This window comes from Argiope bruennichi, chromosome X1 (assembly GCF_947563725.1).
Source record: "Argiope bruennichi chromosome X1, qqArgBrue1.1, whole genome shotgun sequence".
Lineage (NCBI taxonomy): Eukaryota > Metazoa > Arthropoda > Arachnida > Araneae > Araneidae > Argiope > Argiope bruennichi.
Window position 1 is genome coordinate 5,722,691 of NC_079162.1, and position 24,258 is coordinate 5,746,948.

A 24,258-nucleotide genomic window follows, 5' to 3' on the forward strand; every position below is an offset into this window, starting at 1 on the left:
TATTTTAATGGTTATTGCATTCATTATATGATCAGGAATTATGTATTTAATCTTGCATTATCGCAAAAATGAATAACAGAAATTAATAGCAACGGAAATACAAATAAAGCTATTTTTTTAATGAAATAAATAGCTAAAGGCTCTATAATATATTTATAAATATTAGCTATGAATGTCACATATTATTTTAATGGTTATGTTATTGCATAGTTTTGAAATATTTCTATCTAATTCATGTAGACTTATTAAATAACACATGACAAATTTAGCAGAAACACAGATCTTTGAAAATGGGCTTACCGAGGTTTACCTTTCCAAATGCGGTTTTGGTCATTAGATCTCTTATATATAAAACTATATGTCATTTTGTTTGGAGAAACTTCACTTGATTCGTTACCTAGGTTATGTCACTGACTGTGTGTACTCTCATACTTTATCTACTACTTTCCCTTGTCACGACAATGGGCAAAGTAAGCAATTGTTTAGGAGCCTCGTGGGATTTTTTTTTTTTTTTTTTTGCTCTGTTTTATATTAATTTCATTTTGTGCTTTCATTGGATTTACAAGATTAGTCTACTCAAACTTTTATTTGTACTAAAAATCAAATATTATTTAAATTTCTGAACATTAGTCAGGATTTTTTGAGTGTTTCCGAATATGCGTATACGTAGTCTTACTGTTTTTACAATAAACTTATTGATTCACAAGTCAACAGCCTTAGAAAACTTTGTGTAAGAGTATTTAGATTGCGTTAGAAATGTTGTGCAATTGAAATTGCGTTAGAAATGCTGTTGTGTGTTGTTGTGTTATTTTTATCATTTTGTCTAAAAATAATATGTTATTTTAAAATTTAAACTGTAATTTTTCAAAACACGAGATATTGGGACGAACTCTCTTAAAGCTAACCGTCAATTAAATACTTTATTATAATTTTTGTAATTTAAAAATTGCTTATATAGGAATTAAATAAAAATCTTTAAAAAGTATACGGTTTGAAAGTTTGAATGAAGGAAAGGTTCAAAAATGGCATTGCCTTGGACCTCCTACCGGCTTAATTTAGTCCTGTATGAATTGAAACAATCAATCAAAACATTCCTAAAATGGTTAGAGATTGGTATTTTCACAAAACTAGTTTAAACCAATAGCTCCGATCTGTAAAATAAACTGTCAAAGCTACTACCAAATCTACAATAAATGTATAAATTGCATACCTCTATTTCCGATTATAATACAGCTGGAGAATGTATTGATATATGTTACTAAATATTTTAAACACTCTAGTATATAGAATAAGTCGTTTCATTATAAAATAAGAATAATGATGAAAAGCATATTTAATTATTTAAAAACAGATTATAAAAAAATTATCTGCAATTCATACTAAAAGAACAACGATCAACATATTGCTTTCAAAATTTGGAATTAATTTATTAATATTTCTGTTCAATATATTTAAATAATATTTTGAGCTTATAATTCATTTGTTCAAATATGACATATATTTTTACAAATTAGGGCCGAGCTATCTAATAATCATACAAGTTGCAAATTTTAGTTTTAAAAATCAAGAAAATAAAATATACGCATTTTTTTCTGTTAGAATTCTTAATTAAACATTAACATTTCGATTACATGCTTATTGGAAAACATAAGATCATACAAACTCAAAAAAAAAAAAAATAATAATTACCTCCTTTGGAACATAGTGATTTAAAAAACTCTGCAGAGGAGCATCTGACAAGAATGGATTATTGAAAATGGGACGCTCTTGATAAAATTGGCCGTGCTCTGCTTGACTAAATTTGACAGAAGCTCCTTTACTTAACTGTTGTTTACTTAAGTGTTTGATCTCCTCAGATTTAGTAAAGCTAAATCGTACAGGTTGAAAATATGAACGGTGAATTGCACTAGCCCTCTTTAGAAGCAAAAGATGAGGCATTTTAGAAAAAACAACTCTTTTCTAAACTTCGGAGCTGAAGTATTACGTTAGAATATGAGCATATAAAAATAAACGTAAATTTGAAAATACGCGATAATCTTATCTTTCTTCCTTTGTGATTAATATTTATCTCTGAGTTTTATTGCCTTCAAATGTAGAGCATTACGAAATACGAAGTTTCGTCATTCGCGGGACCGACGAAATAAAGGAGCTCTTACATTAAGGAGTTTTTGCAACAATATCATGCATGTGCAGGGGAAAGATGGAACAGTTAGCGGCGTATTTTGGCAGCAAGAGGATACACGCTCTGAATTATTTTTAGGCCCCTCCAAAATAATATCTATTGATGACAAGAAAGTACCCGAAAGTAAATTTATTTGCGCTTTCTGCTTTATTATTATGCTTATTATCTATTAGTTATATAATTTGGAGACAGTCACGATATTTTTACTAACGTATATTTAACTTTTATTTCTTTTCATTTGTACAGAATTGTTATTGATGCAGTTTTTAAATTGTAGCATTTTTTATAATGGCTCTACACAAAAAAATCCCGTATTTAACACACACACACATCTATCTCTCTCTCTCTCTCTCTCTCTCTCTATATATATATATATATATATATATATATACATCCGAAAATCTATTATCCATTAATCAGATTTCCTCAGCTTGAATACATGTAAACGAATATATAAAAAAATATAATACATTTGCTGCTTTTATCTTTATTTTTTATCCCGTAATCTATACTTATAAAAAAGCTCAATGTGTGTGTGTGTGTGTTGGCCGCTCTACAGGCCAGACCGTTCGACCAACAGCTACGAAATTTGGCACGTGTATACCTTGGAGGGCGGGAATGTGCACATCGGGGTTATTTTTTTTTTTGAATTTTTAATTAGAATTTTATTTATTTAAAAAATAAGCAACATTTTGGCGTGTTTCTGCTATAACTTCAGAAAATATTACCGCACAAAAAAGATTTTTACATCAATATAAAGATCAAAAATTTATCTTTTAAATGATACCAATGTTTTAACCTAATTAAATTTCTATTTTTAATTAATTTTTAAATAAATATTTTAACGATATTTTTCAACATTTTTTTCGTACAAAATAAAAATAAAATTTTAGCTGCACGAGCACGTTTCGCATTCGTGGGGAAAATTTAGCTTTTTTCAAAGTGTTGCCATCACATTGATTAAAACTCCAGTTATAAATAAATTAAATCTTTTTGGAAATGAAATCTGCAAAAATATAATTTTCAGCACGTGTCTGTAGGAAATGAAACAAATATAAAATATTATTTTTTCTAAAAAATAAATTCAAGAAAAATTATTTTATGTTCTTTTACACTATCTATATTATTAATCCAATAAGTCAGTTTTATTTTAAGGCAAGTTTTGTTTAATATGATCAGGATATCCATTCAAATCAGGGCCACACAGCTAATTTGTAAATCTTTAGTAATAGACACAGATCTTCTAAAATGGTCTAAATGGAAAATGATTGTATTTTATGTAACTTGATCCAATAAATGCTCTAATAAATAACGAATTTTTGATTTTACATAAAGATTCTGCTATGGAAATCATGTTTAACAAAATGTTCTTGAAACACTAATATTTTAAATAAAAAGATTTGCACTTCAATCAACTAAATCAATCACTTAAACTGACTGATTTATGAAAATTTGAATATCACTATTCAATAAAAAAGGATAATTTTAGATTTTTCCATCGATCGTTTCAAAGAAAATACGCCAATCAGCGAGCAGTTTTCTCAAGATTAATTGGCCTAAGATTATGAAAATGTTGCGTTTTTCTAAATTTTTAATATTCAAAACTTCATAAATCAGTCTTAGTTGATCGTGGAAAATAGAAACATTCATTCATTTATTTAAAATTTGGTGTGTCCAGAATATTTCTCAGAATATGGTACTTTACTGCATTAAATTTAGACTTCATAATTTTTAAAATATATTTATAGACAGGAATGAAATATTATTATTGATTTCATTTCAATCATTTTGAAAGCAAAACTAAAAACTGAATTTTATGCTGAATCTGAGAAATTTTTGTTGAAATTCATTGAGATATTACATAAATTATGAAAAATATTTTGTAGTTCACATAAGACTTAAATACCGAGAGATTCTGTTTGCAGTACTCATATTCAATAATAATAATAAATAAATAACAATAAAAATGATAAATAAAATAAAATGCTTGGTTTCATTAAAAGATATCGTTATATTAATTGCAATCTCAGCATTTCCACTTTAAATTAAAGTTGAAGTTTTACCGGAAATGACAACAAATTAGGAAAATATATATAGTAAATTGAACGAGACGATCTAAACAACAGTATAAGTTTGGTATGACTATTAAATTTGAAGATTAAAAATGTTTTGTTTGAGAAGCTATTAAGATACAAGTTACTTAAAATATTTAATTGAAAATTGTAGCGAGTGATAATAATGGTGAACCGGCTGGTCGCCAAAGGCGGCTAGTTTATTAATAATAAAGAAGAATAAAGTGACAGTGATTTCTTTCTGTCTTTACGTCTATGTAAATAAGATAGTCTAACAAGGCATTCAAATTTTGTATCAAAAACAAAGGAACAAAAATAAATAAATTTTTAAAAAAAACCTTTTTGAAAAATTTATCCGTTTTATTTTTCTGTATTTAAATTGACAAAGAATTCTGGCTAACTCTCTAATAAAAGCGTTATGCCTTAAATTTGTGAGAAAGGCCGTTCCGAATTTCTTTTCACCTGTATAACGAAGAAAATGAATTTGATACCGAACTACAATTTTCGAAACTATCCCAAACAAAGTTTTCATTTGCATTAATGCAAATGCTTAACCTCTTGAAGTTATCTTGCTCACTTGTACTTGCAAAGAATAAAGACATTTGAATTGGAGCTATCATATTCACAGACATCATTCCCAAATTGTTCTTTTCAGCTTCAGAGAGGTCTGAATCGCAAAATTCGGCAAAATCTCACCTTTGAATTTTTTTTTTTTTTTTTGAAGATTATTATACTTTCACTCGAAGACTGAAAGACATCAACATATTAAAATATTACTTTTATTGCTTTTAAATGGAAATATTTATCTCTAATTTTTCATAACATCATTTTCATATTGTATTATCTTCAATAAGTAAGAGAGAGATCAAACTATTTCGCAATTAGTTCCAAAAGCGGGAGAAAAAAAAACTATCTTTATTTACATAACAAATTGGTAGGGATTTCAATATGGAGGAAACTAAGCAAAAAGCTACAAAATACTTTTCAAATATTAAATTTTCATATTGTATTTAGAATTTTTTCATTGATTCAAAAAAAAAAATACTTCGAAAATATTCTTGCTAATTTAAGTAAAGTCATGTTATTGAGAATGGAAGTATAGGGTTTGAGCAACGATTATATATTCGAATAAAAATAGAATCTCTACAATACCGGTAACACTGATTCTTTTAAAAAAATGCATTGAACAACCGGATATCGACGGCTGATATTAAGGAGTTCACCCAAATCTATCCCTTTAATTGCATAAACAAAAGATTGATTGCGGTTTTTTAATGATTTTATCTTAAAAGATAGGCTTTTTTAAAATGATTTTTTTATCATTGGCATATTTTGGAAAACTGAAGCCTTTGAAATTATTTATCGATGTTTCCCCAGGGGAAGATGAGAAGGAACTTCAGAGATTGGTTTAGGGCCAACTGCTTCAAAGAATCGGTTGGTTGGTTGGTTGTTAGTGTTTTATGGCGCAAGAACCATACTTGATTATACGGCGCCAAGCAAATGGTGAAATAATAGACCAATCTATAAAAAAAAACACATGATGAAATATAAAAGAAAAAGTTATCAACATATAAATTCCAAAAAAAAAGAGTTCTAGTACGTACAACGTTAATAAATTTAAATGAAACAGTGGTATAAAAACCCATTACATTGAAGCAATGTAAAATCAGGCGTTAATGAAAGTTAAAAGTATTAAATACATGTGTAAAAGCTAATGTATTTTAAAAATTTAAAGATGTTTGGGTGGAATTTTTCACCCACCAGATCTTGTAAAGTTAATGACGATGATTTAAAAAAGTTTAAATGGGAGGAATTAAAAGATGGGCACTCGATTAAAACATGATTAATGGTAAAATCCACATGACATGCAGGGCACTTTGGTGCCGCCTCGCCAAAAATGAGATGTTTATGCGTGTAGCGAGTATGCCCTATGCGGAGGCGAGTCAACTTGACATCAACCTCGCGTATAGGATGATTAGGCCAGAGTCCAATAATTGGTTTCACAGAATGAAGTTTATTCTGGATCTGCAGATCCCATGTGTTTTGCCAGCTAAAATAGAGGTGTTTATTCAAGGCCTTCCTAACATCACTGTAGGGAAGACCTTGATTCAAGGGCAACACTGCAGATTTTGCAGTAGAATCCGCCAGTTCGTTGCCATAGATTCCTACATGACTTGGGACCCAACAAAAAAGGATATCAAAATTTTCATTTTGCAAGGTGTGCAAAGTGAACAGAATTCGTATAGCAATTGGATGTATTTGATAATTGTGATAGTGGGTGAGTGCCTCCAACGCACTCCTGCTATCAGTGTAAATAATGAATTTACGCTGAGTGGAAAGCGAAATTTTCCTGAGAGCACAGAAAATGGCTACCAATTCAGCAGTAAAAACTGAGCAAATGTTGTGAAGACGGTGGCTCAGTGTATCAGATGGAAATATTATTCCACAACCAACATGGCCATCTGATTTCGAGCCATCCGTGAAAACAGGCAGAAAAGATGAATATTGATAGCGATGTTGTAGAAAGAGCTGTTTCAAGATTATATGAGAAGTGGAGGAGTTATCAAAACCTCTGAAAGGATTAAGAAAGGTTTGGTTTGGTTTGGTTTTATGGTGCAAAGGCCACTTTTGGCCATGCTGCGCCAAACACAAGATTTATTCCAACATTTATTTTATTATAAAAAAATAATGCACAAAAACGATGTCAAAATTTAAAACTTAGATTTGCTTTTCGATTCCAATATCTTGCAAGAATAAAAAAACATTTTGGTTGGGTTTCTCACCCAACAAGTCATTTAAAGTTACATTGTTGCTACCAAAATGGATTCGTCTAAATTGGTTAAAACTGGGACATTCCACAAGTATATGCTTTATGGATAAAGAGCAATGACAATGTGAACATGTAGGTTGGGGTTCCGAGTTGAGTAAATATTCGTGAGTCAATCTGGTGTGTCCAGTTCTGAGTCGATTTAACATAACAGATTTTTTCCGGTTTAAGTTATAATATTTAAAGGACTTTACCGAAGAATGAATTTCAAACAACTTATTACGAGTTTGTTCATTCCATACACTCTGCCATTTTTTTTCCAATATATTTTTTACCGTTTGAAGAGCATCACTTAGAGGAACAAAATTTTCGCTGTTGTTGTTGTTGTTGTTGTTGTTTATGGTATTTAGTGGCGCAAGGGCCATATTTGGCCATGCTGCGCCAAGCAAATGGTAAAAAAAGTAGAAGTAAAACATTAATACATGGTTTTTTTTATACATTAGTTAAAATATAAAAGCAGATAGAAATAAAAGCATGTATAGTATAATAATGCAATACTATAAGATAGATTTGTTTGAATGAATGTTAGATGAATGATATGAAACTAATGACCAAAAAGATAAAACTATTGTTCACAATATCAAATGCAAATATAAAAGTTAATAGATTTTAAAAACTCAAAAATGTTCGGGTGGTATCTCTCGCCCACCAAGTCCTGCAAGGTTAATGACGATGTTTTAAAAAAATGAACACGATTTTGATTAAAAGTGGGACATTCAATTAAAATATGATTTACAGTAAATTCCTTATGGCATATTGGGCAATTTGGCGCCGCCTCACCAAAAATGAGATGTCGGTGTGTATAACGCGTATGACCTATACGGAGACGAGTCAATTTCACATCAGTCTCGCGTGTTGGGAGAACAGACCACAATCCAATAGTTGGTTTGATGGAATGCAGTTTATTTTGTGTCCGCAGGTCCCACGTTAATTGCCAAGTAGCGAAAATGTGTTTCGCGAAGAACTTTTTGATATCACAATAAGGAAGTCCCTGAGACAAAAGGTTCGTTGCTGATTTTGCCGCTGAATCTGCCATTTCGTTTCCAGAAATGCCAATGTGACTAGGGATCCAGCAAAAATTGACTGTAAAATCCTTCTTTTGCAAGAGATGCAAAGTGAATAGAATTTGTATAACTATCGGGTGCATCCGATTATGATAATGAGATAGTGCTTCCAACGCACTCATGCTATCTGTATAAATAATGAATTTTCTATGAGGAGAGAGTAAAATTTTCTGTACAGCATAGAAAATACCCATCAACTCAGCCGTAAATACTGAGCAACAATTATGAAGACGGTAACTGAGTGTATCATATGGAAATACGATTCCACAACCAACATGGTCATCTGATTTTGATCCATCCGTGAAAATTGGTATAAATGAAGAGAACCGATTGCGATGGTAGAGATAAAGCTGTTGGAAAATAATCGGATCTGTTGATAATTTATCAAATCCAAGAAAGGGATTTAAATAGGAAAATTGTGGAGTGTCCCAGGGCGGAAAGCATAGAATATCAGCTGATTTAATAATGATATTATCAAGGTTCGAGCCATGCATAAGACTTTTGGCTCGCTCACAGAACGGGGGGATATGATATGGACGGGCATCATATAATCTGCGCAAGCCAACTGGTAGTATAATTTCAGATACGGGATGTCCTGGTTGAGATATAGTTCGAAAATGATAGAAAACGGACAATTTTTTACGTCTTAAGTTAAGGGGTAATTGGTGACAAATAACGTAAAGGCTTTCAACTGGAGAAGTGCGAAATGCTCCTGAGCAGATTCGCAAAGCAGAGTGGGGCACAGTATCCAGTCGCCACAAAATGGAATCTCGAGCAGAACCATATACCAAACACCCATAATCTATGCGGGAAAGTATGATTGCTTCATATATACGGAGTAAGGAGGTTCGATCGGCCCCCCAAGATGTTCTAGAGAGTACCTTCAAAATATTTAAGGCCTTCTCGCACTTCTTTCGCAGTTGAAGGACATGCGGAAGGAAAGTGAGTCTGCGATCGAAAATCACTCCCAAAAACCGTATTTCATCCACAACTGGAATAGGTATATTTTGTATGTGAATAACAGGATCTAAATGCATAGTTCTCTTCCGGCAAAAGTGTACGCATCTACTCTTATCCGGAGAAATTGTATGCCCGTTATTATTGCACCAAACTACCAGTTTATTAACAGCATTTTGTAGCTGTCGCTCAATGAGACTCATATTGCTTCCTTGACATGATATCTGCAAGTCATCAACATATAGGCTTCCATGAACAGATTGTGGCAAATGATTCAAAATTTGGCTTAGATGAACTATAAAAAGCGTGACACTAAGGACACCTCCCTGAGGAACACCCTCAGCTTGGATAAAAGCATCAGAATAGAAATTTGCAACACGAACTCGAAACGTACGATAGGATAAAAATTTAGATAAAAATATAGGCAAATGTCCTCTAAAACCATATTTATGAAGAGTAGAAAGTATGCCATAGCGCCATGCATGGTCGTATGCCTTTTCGATATCAAAGAAAATAGAGACTAGGTGATTTCTCCTTACAAATGCGTTGCGTATTTGGGTTTCCAAAAGAATGAGGTTATCAAAAGTAGAACGCCCTCGACGGAAACCGCTTTGCAACGGAGAAAGGATTCTTTGTTTCTCTAATTCATAGATGAGGCGGGCATTCACCATGCGCTCTAGAGTTTTGCACACGCAACTGGTTAAAGCAATTGGCCTGTAGTGCAGAGGGTTTTCAGGAGTTTTGCCAGGTTTTAGGATTGGAATCACAATAGCTTCGTGCCATTGTGAAGGGTACTTCTGCTCAGTCCATATTCTGTTAAATAATATCAACAGATTGGAAAGGGAAATGGTATTCAAATGGCGAAGCATGTTATATGTGATTCCATCTGGCCCTGGACTGGTATCATGGACTTGAGACAAGGCCGTTTCTAGCTCAAACATCTGAAATTCAGAGTTATATGGGAAAGTATTCTTGTCTTGGAACCGCAAGGGCAAACGTTCCGCACGTTTCTTAATTGTCAGAAAATCAGGGTTGTAAGATTCAATTGCGGAAACTTGTTCAAAAGCTTTGCCGAGAATATTAGCTATGTCTAATGGGGCAGAATACGTTACATTTCCAATTTTTAATACAGGAAAGTACGATTCCCGATAAATCCCATTTGCGGCATTGACTTTTTTCCACATAATCTTACTGGAAATACAGGGTGTGATAGAGGAAACAAAGGACTTCCAAGATTCCCTCTGACTACGGTGAAGAATGCGTCGAGCATAGGCTTTGGCACGTTTAAAGGCAAGAAGGTTTTCTGTCGTTGGATACCTCCTGAAAATGTTCCAACACTTTTTCTGTTTTTTATAACTGTCGCGACATGCGTCATTCCACCACGGTTTACGAAATCGTCGTAGACGTGGTGAACTTTTTGGGATACTTCTATTAGCGGCGTTCATTATAACATCGGTGACATGTTGTAAAGCTTCGGAAATGTCTACACCACTAACCATGTCCTCAGTGATAACTGCCAATTGTGAGAATGCATCCCAATCTGCCCGATTGTATAGAAAATGTGGAGTACGGAGAACAGAATCTCCTCTGTCAATATGGGAAACAATAATAGGGATTTGGTTTGGTTTGGTTTGTGTTGGTTTCTGGCGCAAGAGCCATGCTTGGCTATGCTGCGCCAATCAAATGGTTTATAAAACATTCATTTGTTAAAATACAGAGGTTTGTAAATCATTCATTTGTTAAAAACAGTATCAGGGGTGTAAAGTTAAAAAAAGAAAAGAAAAATGATGAAACAAACTCGATTAGAATCTTAAAATTTTTAACTACGATTCATAAAAATTCAATGCAAAGAAATTATTCATTTCATCTCTCATAATACAAAAGGAGAAAAAAGATGTCAAATGCAAGTAAAAAAGCCCATAGCTTTTAAAAAATTAAAAATATTTGGGTGGTATTTTACACCCACCAGGTCTTGTAATGTCAAAGACGCAGAGGTAAAAAAACGAGCACGATAAGAATCAAATCTGGGCATTCAATTAAAATATGACGAACAGTAAAATCAACTTTGCAACTGTTGCACATAGGTGTATTTTGGCCAAATATAAGATGCCTATGTGTGAAACGCGTATGCCCTATACGGAGACGAGTCAATTTAACATCCATCTCACGTATAGGATGAACAGGCCAAGAAACAATGTTCGTTTCAACAGAATGCAATTTATTTCTGATCTGCAGGTCCCACGATTTTTGCCAAACAGAAAAAAAATGATGATCAATAGACCTTTTGATGTCACAAAAGGGAAGTCCTATACTTAAAAAGGTCGTTGCAGATTTTGCGGTCAAATCTGCCTTCTCATTCCCGAAGATACCAACATGACTCGGAACCCAACAGAAATTTATTTGGAAGCCATCATTTTTCAAAACTCGCAAAGTGAATAAAATTTTAATCGCAACCGGATGCATCCGATTGTGATAATGTGAAAGTGTCTCCAAAGCACTCATGCTATCGGTATAGATGACAAAATGACGCTGACAGGATGATCCAATTTTCTGGAGGGCACAGAAAATTGCTACCAACTCAGCTGTAAAGACGGAGCAGCAATTATGAAGACGGTGGCTCAGTGTATCGGATGGAAGTATGATTCCACAACCGACATGATCATCTGATTTCGAGCCATCCGTGAAAATTGGGGCAAAAGTAGAATACTGATAGCGATGGTATAAAAAGATCTGCTGGAGAACAACAGTAGCTGTTGAGGACTTATCGAATCCAAGAAAAGGATTCAAATAAGAAAATTGCGGAATATCCCAGGGTGGGAAATTAAGGAAATCCACAGCTCTAACACGAATATCGTTAAGGTCCGAGTCATGAAGGAGTATTTTTGTTCTCTCCAAAAAGGGAAGCATGTTCGAAGGACGGGCATTATACAGTCGACGAAGACCAACTGGCAGTGACAATTGGCCTAAAGGATGTTTGAGAACAGATTTTGTTCGATAATAAAATATGGCAGATAATTTCTTACGCCTTAAACTTAGAGGAAGTTGATGGCATATAACGTATAGGCTTTCAACCGGAGAAGTACGGAATGCTCCTGAACAGATACGCAGAGCAGAATGGTGAATGGTATCCAGTCGCCTCAAAACTGATGGGCAGGCGGAACCATACACCATACAACCATAGTCAATTCGGGAAAGAATTACTGCTTGGTAAACACGGATTAAGGAGGTTCGATCGGCACCCCAAGATGTTTTCGAGAGCACTTTTAAAATGTTCAATGATTTCTCACACTTCTTCCGTAAATATAAGATATGCGGCAGGAAGGTGAGCTTCCGATCAAGAATCACTCCTAAAAACCGTACTTCGTTCACCACAGGGATTTGAGTATTTCGAATATGTATATTCGGATCAAGGTGAAGCTTTCGTTTCCGGCAAAAGTGGACACATCGGCTCTTCTCCGGAGAGATAGTATGCCCATTGTTATCGCACCAAGATACTAATTTATCTACTGCAGTTTGTAAATGTTGTTCAATTACATTCATATCGCTATCTTGGCATGATATCTGCAGATCGTCAACATAAAGGCTGGCATGTACAGATGAAGGTAAGCTTGTTAAAATTTGACTAAGATGAACGATAAAAAGCGTGACACTGAGGACACTTCCCTGCGGAACTCCCTCAGCTTGAATAAAAGAATCGGAATAAAAGTTGCCTACACGAACTCTGAAAGTCCGATGAGATAAAAAGTTCTGTAAAAACATAGGTAGGTTTCCCCTAAAACCGCAGTTAAAAAGTGTTGAAAGTATTCCAAAGCGCCAAGCACGGTCATAGGCCTTTTCTATATCAAAAAATATGGACACAAGGTGATTCCTCTTAACAAAAGCGTTACGGATCTGGGTTTCCAGTAAAATGAGATTGTCGAAGGTGGAACGACCTCTCCGGAAACCACTCTGCAACGGCGAGATACATCCTTGTTTCTCCAATTCAAAGATAAGACGAGCGTTGACCATGCGCTCAAAGGTTTTACAAATGCAACTTGTTAGAGCAATTGGCCTGTAGCTCAGAGGATTGGAAGATTCCTTGTCAGGTTTCAGGATTGGAATCACAATAGCTTCACGCCATTGTGATGGGTACTTCTGCTCCGTCCAGATTCTATTAAATAAAAATAGTAGGTTGGAAAGTGAGTTTTCATTCAAATGGCGAAGCATACTATATGTGATTCCATCTGGCCCAGGACTTGTATCATGGGCTTGAGACAAGGCGGCTTTTAATTCAAACATCCTAAACTCACAGTTGTATGGATAGGAACTTCGGTCATTAAAATTCAATGATAACCGTTCCGCTGGATTCTTAATTGCCAGAAATTCAGGACTATAAGAATCCATAGCGGAAACCTGTGCGAATGCATGACCAAGAATATTGGCTATGTCTAATGGGAAAGAGTGCATCTCAGTTCCGGTTTTTAAAACAGGGATGGATGATTCACTATAAATCCCATTAGCAGCCTTTACTTTCCTCCATAAATGTTTACTGGAAGTAGAAGATGTGATTGATGATATAAATTTTATCCACGATTCTCTTTGACTACGTCGGCGAATGCGGCGAGCAAGCGCTTTGGCTCTTTTGAAAGCGACAAGATTCTCTGTTGTTGGGTATCGTCTAAAAATATTCCATAGTTTCTTTTGATTCTTATGGCTGTCGTGGCATTCTTTATTCCACCACGGTTTGTAAAACTTCCTTAGACGCGAGGAAGATTTTGGTATGGTGTTATTAGCGGCTTTTATAAGTGTTTGAATGACATGTTGAACTGCTTCTGTGATGTCTGAAATACTGACCATAGCCTGCGAGATGTCTGCTGAGTACATAAACATATCCCAGTTTGCTCGATGGAATAAAAAACGTGGAGGACTCAGGGTCTTATTTCCTCCTTCAGCATATGAGACAATAACTGGAAAATGATCACTATTGTATAGATCATTACTGACTGAAAATTTAAGCAACGGCAAGAGTTCAGGAGAACATATGGCCAGATCAAGTGTATGGAAGCTACGTGTGGGTTCATGGAAGTACGTTCTCTGTTCAGTATTGAGCAGGCAGAGACAGTTGTTAGAAATAAACTGCTCAATTTTCCGCCCTCGAGAGTTTGTACTTTCTGAACCCCACAATGTACTATGTCCGTTAAAGTCGCCCAGTAAGAGAAATGGTGAGGGAAGCTGGTCTACTAGGTTATCAAGATCTTGCTGACATATAACTGCATGAGGTGGTAAGTAAAGACAGCAGACTGTGACTAATGTCCGTACATGAACTTGTACAGCCACAGCCTGTAGAGATGTATGTAGAGTTAGAGGTGTGCTCGGATAAAGGTTAGAAGTGAAAATACAGACACCTCCAGAACTGTGAGATTCTGTGTCTGCATCTTTCCGAACACAGCTGTAACCGCGCAGTTTAATAGGAATGTTTGGTGCCAAAAAGGTTTCTTGAACACCAAGACAAACGGGATGAAATTTATTAATGATGGACTTGATGTCAGGAAGTTTGGACCGAATGCCACGACAATTCCATGAAAGGAAGGTACCCATTAAGAAATTTTTGTATTAACAGAAAAGTCACTATCAGTTGTTTGAGTTGGCGAAACATCGCAACTCATTTCCAATTCATCGTCATCCCCTTCAGATGGATGAAGCTCTATGATATCGGGACTTTTGGGTGCGCCACCAAAAATGGATTTGAAATCCTTATGGGCGATACCCTGCGTCGCCAGCCCCAGTGCGACGGAGTTCTGTGTTTTTGATAATTTTAATTTTGAAGCCAACTGTGTCGATGAAGAGCCACGTTTCGCAAGCTTTAATTTCAGCGAATTTTGAGATTTCGAATTAGATTTGGATTTGACTGGTTTGATGTTGTCAGGGATATTTTTTACAGTAGGTTCAATTTCAGATTCAGAGGATTTATCTGTATTTTTGTTTTCGGTGGAGTATTTAACACAATTTTTACAGGAACAATTTGCACAAAACGGTTTTTTTGTTACAGATGCATATGTTAAGCCGGGTGTGGGTGTTTGAGCTAGAACTTTTTTTCTAGCTTCAGGATAGGATAAATTTTCTTTAGTTTTAATTGCTGTTATTTGTTTTTCTAGTTGCCAGCGCTCACAATTTCTGGAAAATGAAGCATGATTGCCTCCGCAGTTTACACACTTTTCTGGTGAGCAACACTGCTGGCTATCATGGCCCTTTTCTGCACAACGGGCGCAAGTGAGGGTCCCGCGGCAGTTTGTTTTCGAATGACCAAAACGCTGGCATTGAAAACATCGTAAAGGATTTGGGATATATTGTCGTACGGGTAATTTTATATAGCCTGCGTATAAAAATTCTGGTAATTTCGGACTATGAAAGGTAATAATAAAATGTTTTGTAGGGAGAAGTTGCCCATCCCTGCGAATATTAATTTGGCGTACATTTGTAACTCCTTGTGGCTTGAGTTCCATGGTTATTTCCTCTAGAGGAACGTTAAACAGCTCTCCACATGTAATTACACCCCTTGAATAGTTAAGTGACATGTGGGAGCTTACAGTGACAGGTATTGTTGCCAATGCTTTTAATTTTATGATTTGCTGGGCTTGCTTTTTCGAGCAGACTTCCACCAGCAAATCACCTGAACGCATTTTGCGGATGGATTGAACTTCACCGACAACTGCTGCTATTGCTTTTTGAACGAGAAAAGACGAAACATTATTAAAAGTTTCTTGCTTATCAGACACTCTTTTTATAACGAAATATGTATCAAATGGAGTAGGAGATGAAAAATGTATTTGTTTTCGATGCCCACTGAAGGGAGATTTCTTGGAGGAGCCCATGCGATATTAGAGATGATTCGGGTCCGACGGCACCGCCCACCACGGAGCCCAACAAGGGATGGCAGCCACCGGCTCTAGACGTCTAGCCTCGGCACTTACCATAGTGCTAATCGGTTACCTATACGCTCGGAGTTACCCCCGGGGACAGTGACCACCCTTAACGCCAAGCCCAAGGAGTAACCCCTTCGCTTGATCCCTAGCAAACTAGCCACTCAGGTGACTAGCTACCAGCCGATTGATGCACAGGGGACCACAGTGCACCACCCGTCTTTCAAATGGGTCGCCACGCACGGCCAACACGTGGGACATTGGCTGTCCATGAGAAGCAAGAAGCAAACAGAGCGGCGACAGCTTCTCATGGAGAGCTCCCTCGCTTGCCGTCGAGGGAAGGAAAGACAGCAGAAAGCAGAAGGCGTAGGGGAGAGCGAACTGAAAGGGAGTATAGATCCCTGGGTACCTCGGGATTGGGACACCCGTACTCACCTATAGTAGGTGAGCCCCTGAGGGGCAACAATAATAGGGAAGTGGTCACTATTATATAATTCATCACAAACTTGAAAGTTTATCAAAGGCAGAAGTTCAGGAGAACATATGGCCAGATCTAGACTATGAAAGCTACGTGTAGGTTCATGGAAATATGTTTTTTCCTCATTATTGAGCAGGCAGAGACAGTTATTGGAAATAAATTGTTCGATCTGCCGCCCACGAGAGTTTGTACAATCAGAACCCCACAACGTGCTATGTCCGTTGAAGTCACCAAATAAAATGAAAGGCGAAGGAAGCTGGTCCACTAGGTCATCAAGATCATGTTGACAAATAACATCATGAGGCGGTAAGTAAATTGAGCAGACTGTGACCAATGTTCGTACGTGAACTTGCACAGCCACAGCCTGCAGAGAAGTATCTAATTTGAGAGATGTGTTCGGATATAAATTTGAAGTAAACATACAGACACCACCAGAAGTTCGAGATACCGTGTCTGTATCTTTCCGAATACAGTTATAGCCTCGAATTTTGATAGGGATGTTGGGTGTCAAGAAAGTTTCTTGAACACCGAAGCAGATGGGATGAAAATTGTTTAAAATAGACTTGATGTCAGAAATTTTGGATCTAATGCCGCGACAATTCCAAGAGAGGAAAGTACCCATTAAGGAAGCCTTTTAATAAGAGAAGTTCTGGGAACAATGTTTGGAGGTTGCGCAGCATCGCAACTCATTTCAAATTCATCCTCCTCAGATGGGTGGAGTGAGATGATTTCAGGATTTTTCGGTGCGCCACCAAAAATGGTCGTTAAGTCTTTATGAGCAACACCTTTGTTCGCAAGTCCAAGAGCTACAGAACTGCGTAAAGATGTTTTTTTGAGTTTTATAGAAAAATCCTTAGGGACCAGGCCACGTTTGGAGAGCCTTAGCTTCAGAGCTTTATTTGATTTTGGTTTTGGTTTATTTACGACAGCTTTACTCTCTTCAGGAGTACTAGTCAAAGATACCTCAGTGTCAGAATCAGAAATCTTTTCCTGGGTTTTTGCTTTAATGACTGTTTTTGTGCAGTTTGGGCAACTACAGTTCTTACAAAAATTCTTTTGCACAACGGATGCATAGCTCACACCAGGTTTCGGTGTTGATGCCAAAATTTTCCGTCTGGCTTCAGGATAAGATATGTTCTCTTTAAATTTAAGACTTGTAATTTGCTTTTCTAGAGTCCAGCGTTCACATGACTTAGAGTATGAGGCATGACAACCACTGCAATTTACGCACTTTTCTTGCGCCTTGCACTGCTGGCTGTCGTGGCCTTTCTCAGCACAGCGTGCGCAAGTGAGTGTTCCACGACAGTTAATTTTGGAATGTCCAAAACGCTGACACTGAAAGCATCTTAAAGGATTAGGTATATATTGCCGAACTGGCAGTCTTATATACCCCGCATATATGCATTCAGGTAATTTTGTAGCATGGAAAGTTAAAATAAAGTGTTTCGTTGGTAAAATTTGCTCATCCCGTCGAATGGTAATTTGGCGTACGTGCGTTACACCTTGGGGTTTGAGTTCGTGAGTTATTTCTTCGATAGGAACATTGAACAGTTCTCCGCATGTGATCACACCCTTAGTATAATTCAATGAATTGTGAGGAGTGACTGTTACAGGGAACGTTGTCAAAGCTTTCATTTTAATGATTTGCTGGGCTTGCTTTTTCGTGCAAACTTCCACCAGCAAATCACCTGAACGCATCTTTCTGATAGAGGACACTTCGCCGACAGTTGCCGAGATAGCTCTCTGTACAAGAAATGGGGAGACATAATTAAAAGTTTCCTTTTTTTCCGATATCCGCTTTATAATAAAAAATGAGTCGAATTGATGAAGATTGGTAATGCATTTGTAGTTAGTTTTATGCCCACTGAAGGGAGATTTCCGCGAGGAGCCCATACGATATTAAAGAAAATTCAGGCCCGACGGCACCGCCCACCACGGAGCCCAACAAGGGTTTGGTTTGGTTTGGTTTAGTGGCGCAAAAGCCATATTTGGCCATGCTGCGCCAAACACATGACTTATCTTGATTTACATTGTTCCAACTAAGACACACACACACATAAGAAAAAATTAAAAAACAAACTCAAAGGAGCTTATCAATTCCAATGTCATGTAAAAACAAAAACAAATTTGGATGGGAATTATCTCCCAGCAAGTCTTTTAATTCAATGTTATTTTTGCCAAAATGGTTTCGTCTAAATGTATTAAAACTAGGGCATTGCACCAAAATATGCTTAATGGTTAAAAGACAATGACAGGAGGAACATGTAGGCGCTGGTCCTGAGTTGAGAAGATGTTTGTGCGTTAATCTGGTGTGTCCGATTTTAAGACGATTTAATAAAATTGATTGCCTTCGGCTTAAATTATTATTTTTTGTAGATCTTACCAAGGGCTGAACTTCGTGTAGCTTATTTTTATCTTGCTGGTCCCAAACATTTTGCCATCTTTTCGCAAGCTGATTTTTTATAGCTTGCAAAGCATCATTTAAAGGAACAAAATTTTCAATTAATGCTGTACACCTTCTTGCAGCATTATCTACTCTTTCATTTCCCTGAATTCCTGAGTGCCCAGGAATCCAACAAAATATTATCTGTATACCCTTCTCTGATAAATAAAGATAATATTCTACACATTTCACCACTATTGGGTGACTTGAAGGAGAAACATTTTTGAGAGCTTCGATTGCACTTTTGGAGTCTGCGTATAAAATATTTCTTTTATAACCCTTTTCTGCTATTTTTATCAGAGCCCTGTATATAGCGTAAATTTCCGATGTGAAAACATAGCAAAACCTGTGCAATTTTTCTGAGAATATCTCATGCCTTAGCATTACAGCCGCACCCACATTGTTACCAGCTTTGGATCCATCTGTAAAAACAGCTTCATAATTAGAAAATTGTTGTCTGTGAGCGTTAAAAATGGACTGATAAATGAAATTTAATGTTGTCGGCTTACGCCATTTTTCAAAAGCATCAATAAAATTTATAATTGTATTTTTCCATGGAGGAATTTCGTCCGATTTATTTAGGACTGGGAAGTCTTCTATTCCTAGATCTCTGAAAATTTGCCCGATCCTGAAACCAAAAATGGGAGTGAATGATGATCTCAATGCGAATAATGAACTATAGATGGGATTTATGACTTTATAATGTAATGGATGAGAATCGTCACTTTTTATTCTTAAAAACAAATTAAGTGCTAACATGTTCCGTCGATGTTCTAAAGGAGGCTCGTTGCAAGCAACATTCAAACTCATAACTGGGGAAGTTCTAAATGCACCTATTGATAGTCGGAGACTCTGATTATGTATAGTATCGAGTGGTCGTAACGTAGATTTCGAGGCAGATCCATAAATAGCACTACCATAATCAATTTTTGAACGTATTAAGGCTCTATAGATCTTGAGTAAGCAGCCGCTTTCTGCCCCGTACCATAAGTTGGAGAGTATTTTCATTATATTCATGGAAAGCGTGCATTTTCTTTTAAGATAATCAATGTGTGGTTTAAAGGTAAGTTTTGAATCCAGAATCATTCCTAAAAACTTTATTTCAGAAACAAAGGGAATCAGTTGGTTATTCAATTTAAGTTTCGGATCTGGGTGCAATCCTCGTCTTCTGCAGAAATGAATTGCAGCAGATTTTTGAGAAGAGATAGTAAAGCCATTAATTTTTCCCCATTCACAAATGTTATTAATCACTTCTTGTAGCTTTTCCCTAATTAAACCCATGTCTTCACTTGAACAATGTATCTGGAAGTCGTCAACATACAATGATCCCTTAACGCCTGCCGGAAGATTTTTTATAATATTATTGATTTTTATGATAAATAAAATTACACTCAGGACGCTTCCCTGAGGAACGCCTTCGTCTTGATGGAAACTGTCCGACAGAATATTGCCCAATCGAACTTGAAAGTTTCTATTTCTTAAAAAGTTCTCGACAAAAAATGTCAAATTTCCACGGAGGCTGATTCTATATAAGTCCCGCAATATACCATATCTCCAAGTTCTATCGTAAGCCTTTTTCATATCAAACATTATCGAAACTAAATGTTTCTTGCTTACAAAAGCCTCTCTGATTGATGTTTCTAATTGTAAAATGTTGTCCAAAGTGCTCCTGCCTCGACGGAAACCGCTCTGAAAAGGAGATAACCAATTCTTTCTTTCTAGAATATATATTAATCGAGCATTTACCATTATCTCCAAAATTTTGCATAAACAACAAGTAAGTGCTATGGGCCGGTAGTTGTTTGGATCTTTGGTGTCTTTCCCTGGTTTAGCGATCGGAATTACTATTGCTTTTCTCCACGAATTAGGAAAACAGTTTTTGTGCCAGATTCTATTATATAGTTGCAGGATGTTTTTTAAAGATTGTTCATTAAGATTGTTGATCATATAGAGATGAATATTATCAGGACCAGGAGAAGTAGCCCGAGATTTTTGCAATGCTCTTTTTAGTTCTATAAAACTGAAGTCAGAATTATATTCCTCGTGAGAGTTTGTATTAAAATCTAAATAAATTCTTTCTTCATTTAATTTGTAAAATATAAAATCCTGGGGGTAAGCTGCTTCACTAGACACTTTGGAGAATGCCTCACCCAATGTATTAGCTATTGCCTTAATGTCTGTAATAAGTTGTCCATTTGAATTTAAAAATGTCAAAGGAAATTCATTTTTAAAAAGGCCAGACATCTTTCTGACTTTATCCCATAATAGCTTGGAGCTAATCCGTCCCTTTATAGAATTAACAAATGCCATCCACGTGTTTCTCTGACTTCTCCGTCTGATTAATCTAGCATATGCTTTAGCTTGTTTAAAAACTATAAAATTGTTCGTAGTAGGATAACGTCGAAACCTGTTCCAGGCTTTGGCTTGTTTCCTCTCAGCAATTTTGCAGTCGTCATTCCACCATGGCTTCCAAAGTTTTGGTATCTTCCCAGATGACTTTGGAATTGCCGTATCCGCTGCTGCCAAAATCTTTTCTGTAATGATTTGGATAGCATCATCTATATTTTCCATAACCACCATATCTTGTGTAATAACTGCCTCCTGTGAAAAGAGAGCCCAGTTTGCTTTATCAAAAATGTATTTTCTTGGTTTTTCAGGATAAATGATATCATTACCTTTATATGATAAAATAATGGGAAAATGATCGCTATTATAAAGGTCCTCTGCGACAATAAAATCCCACTTAATTGCTAAAGGTGGAGAGCATAAAACTAGATCTAAAGTATGGAACGTGCGGCTTGGTATATGAAAATATGTGTAAGTTTTATCATTCAATAAACAGAGATCATGGTCTTCCATCAAAGCTTCAACTTGCTGCCCTTTTAAATTAAGATCTGTACTTCCCCAAATCGGGTTGTGTCCATTAAAGTCTCCCATTAGGATAAAAGGTTGAGGGAGTTGATTTATTAAATTATTAAGTTCATTTTGCGCTATGTTATCGTTCGGAGGTAAGTAAATACAACAAATTGTTTGTAAGGAACCTATATGAAGCTGAATTGCCACTGCTTGAATACGGGTATTTAAAGGTTTTTCTCTGTACGGGAAGGCTTGGGAAATTAAAAGAGCCACACCACCCGACGCTCTAGAACCCTGGGTGTAATCTTTTCTAACTATATTATAATATTTGATTTTAGTGGACTGGTCTGGTGCAAGAAAAGTTTCTTGTAAACCAAGGCAAACGGGCTGGTATTTGTTTAAAATATTTTTTAAATCTTCCATATGAGAACGGAAACTTTGACAATTCCAACAAAGAATATTATTTGCCGTGTTTTTGCCTTAAGAAGTTATATTTTCTTCCCCGCTTGTCGACATTGCATCATCTTCAGATGGGTGAATCTTAATATCATATCTTTCATCATGGTCTCCATCGTATTTCGTTTGTTTTAATAATTCTTGCTTTGATATTGTGCGCTTTTTTATTGAATCTTTTATTTTATCATCTAGGTTTTTCTTCTGAAATTGTAATCTAGCTTTCCTCATAGCTTTCGTTTCTTTTGAGGTTTTCGGAAGTTTCTTTGGCTGTTCCTTTTTATCAGCTTTGGCAGTTGGTATGCGTGATGAAGAAATTTTGTTTAAACTGTTAGAGGATGATGATCTTCGTTCGTTGCTTAGTTTCAAAGGACTTGATTGACTTTGTTTGTTATTGCTATCTATTGTATATGTGCTTTTGGGACTTCCAGTTACAGATTTAGTTTCAGTGGATACGGAAAAATGGTCTTGTTTATGAGTTTCATGGTGTGTTTGAGTGGATGCTGAAACCATCACTCTTTTCACTGCAGTAGAGTAGGAGATGCCAATTCTAGGAGTTCGCTCCATTACAATTTTTCGGGCTTCTTTAAAAGAGAGGTTTTGTTTGGTTTTGATTGTTTGGATTTCTTTTTCCTGTTTCCAACGAGGGCAAGATTTAGAATACGCTGGATGGTCGTTTTTACAGTTTATACAGGAAGGAACATTTGAGCAAGTCTGACTATCATGGCCAGTCTCGGAGCATCGCGCGCATGTTTGAGTACTACGGCAAGCCTGAATTGTATGTCCAAACCTTTGGCATTTGAAGCAGCGCAAAGGATTTGGAATATAGGGCCGGACAGGACAATTGAGGTATGCTATTTTTACAGATTTAGGTATTGTTGGTAGATTGAAGATAAGGATGAAATGTTTTGTTGGAATGAGTTTCCCATCTCTTTTTATTTTGATCCTTTTTACTTCGGTAACATTTTGATTCTTCAGTTCATCAAGTATATCATCCTCTGTGTCATTTTGCAGCTCTGATTCTGATATTACACCTTTCGATTGGTTAAGTCTAGCATGGGCAGCAACAATTACGTCATAGTTACCAATTTTTTTCAAGTTCACGATAGATATGGCCTGTTCTTGAGATGAGACTTCTACCAGAAGATTGCCGTTTTTACATTTTTTTAAAGATTTTACTTCGACAACATTTCCTTTTATTGTTTTGTGAATCAAAATTGCTGATACGGCATCAAAAGATCCATCTTTCCTTTTTATTATAAAAAATTTCACATTCTCAAGATACTCCTTTACAGGAGAGGTTGACGGACGCATGTCTCCGTCGGGACCGTTAGTGCGGGAACCCATAATGTGTAAGTGATGTTCATCCCGGTACGCCCCCGCCCACCATGGAGCCCAACAAGGGAAGGCAGTTGCCGGCTCTGGTTTTCTCCAGCCTCAGTACTTACCCCAGGGGTAGCACCGGGATATAGACCTACAGAGACTGCAGGCCTAACCCTCAAGCAGTGGTTTCTCGTTCCCAAAGAAAACGCACCACCAGCCGATTGACAAGAACGGGCTCATTCCTGCCGCCCGACTTACGGAGCAGCGTGGGCCAAAGGGAACGCAAGGGACCCCAGGATTCCATTTTGCCCCTAACGGGTCGCCATGCACGGCCAACACATGGGTTTAGTTTATAACCAAAATCAAAACCAAAGCACCAAAACATATTGAAAGGAAATATCAATTCAACTCATAAAAATAGAAATTAGAAAATAAAAATAAGAGATGGATCGCTAGGGTAACCCGGGGGCGCGACACCCGTATTTACCAAAGCCGGTAAACCCCCTGGGAAAAGGAAAGATCCCTGGGTACCTCGGGATTGGGACACCCGTACTCACCTAAAGAAGGTGAGCCCCTGAGGGGGCCCAACAAGGGAAGGCAGCCACCGGCTCTGGCCATTCCCAGCCTCGGCGCTTACCTTGGTGCTAGCCGGAACCTATACGCTCGGAGTTACCCCCGGGGACAGTGACCACCCTTAACGCCAA

General features: G+C 36.5%; 1 protein-coding gene across 1 annotated transcript in view; it reads right to left on the reverse strand.

Moving 5' to 3' along the window:
• LOC129958787 (acyl-CoA dehydrogenase family member 11-like) overlaps positions 1-1,991 on the reverse strand; it is a 220,242-nt gene extending 218,251 nt beyond the window's left edge. Inside the window, exon 1 of the mRNA XM_056071462.1 lies at positions 1,690-1,991. Coding sequence (XP_055927437.1) covers positions 1,690-1,938 — 249 coding nt within the window. The 5' untranslated portion in view covers positions 1,939-1,991. The remainder of the gene's footprint in view (positions 1-1,689) is intronic.
• Between the last annotated feature and the right edge of the window lie 22,267 nt (positions 1,992-24,258).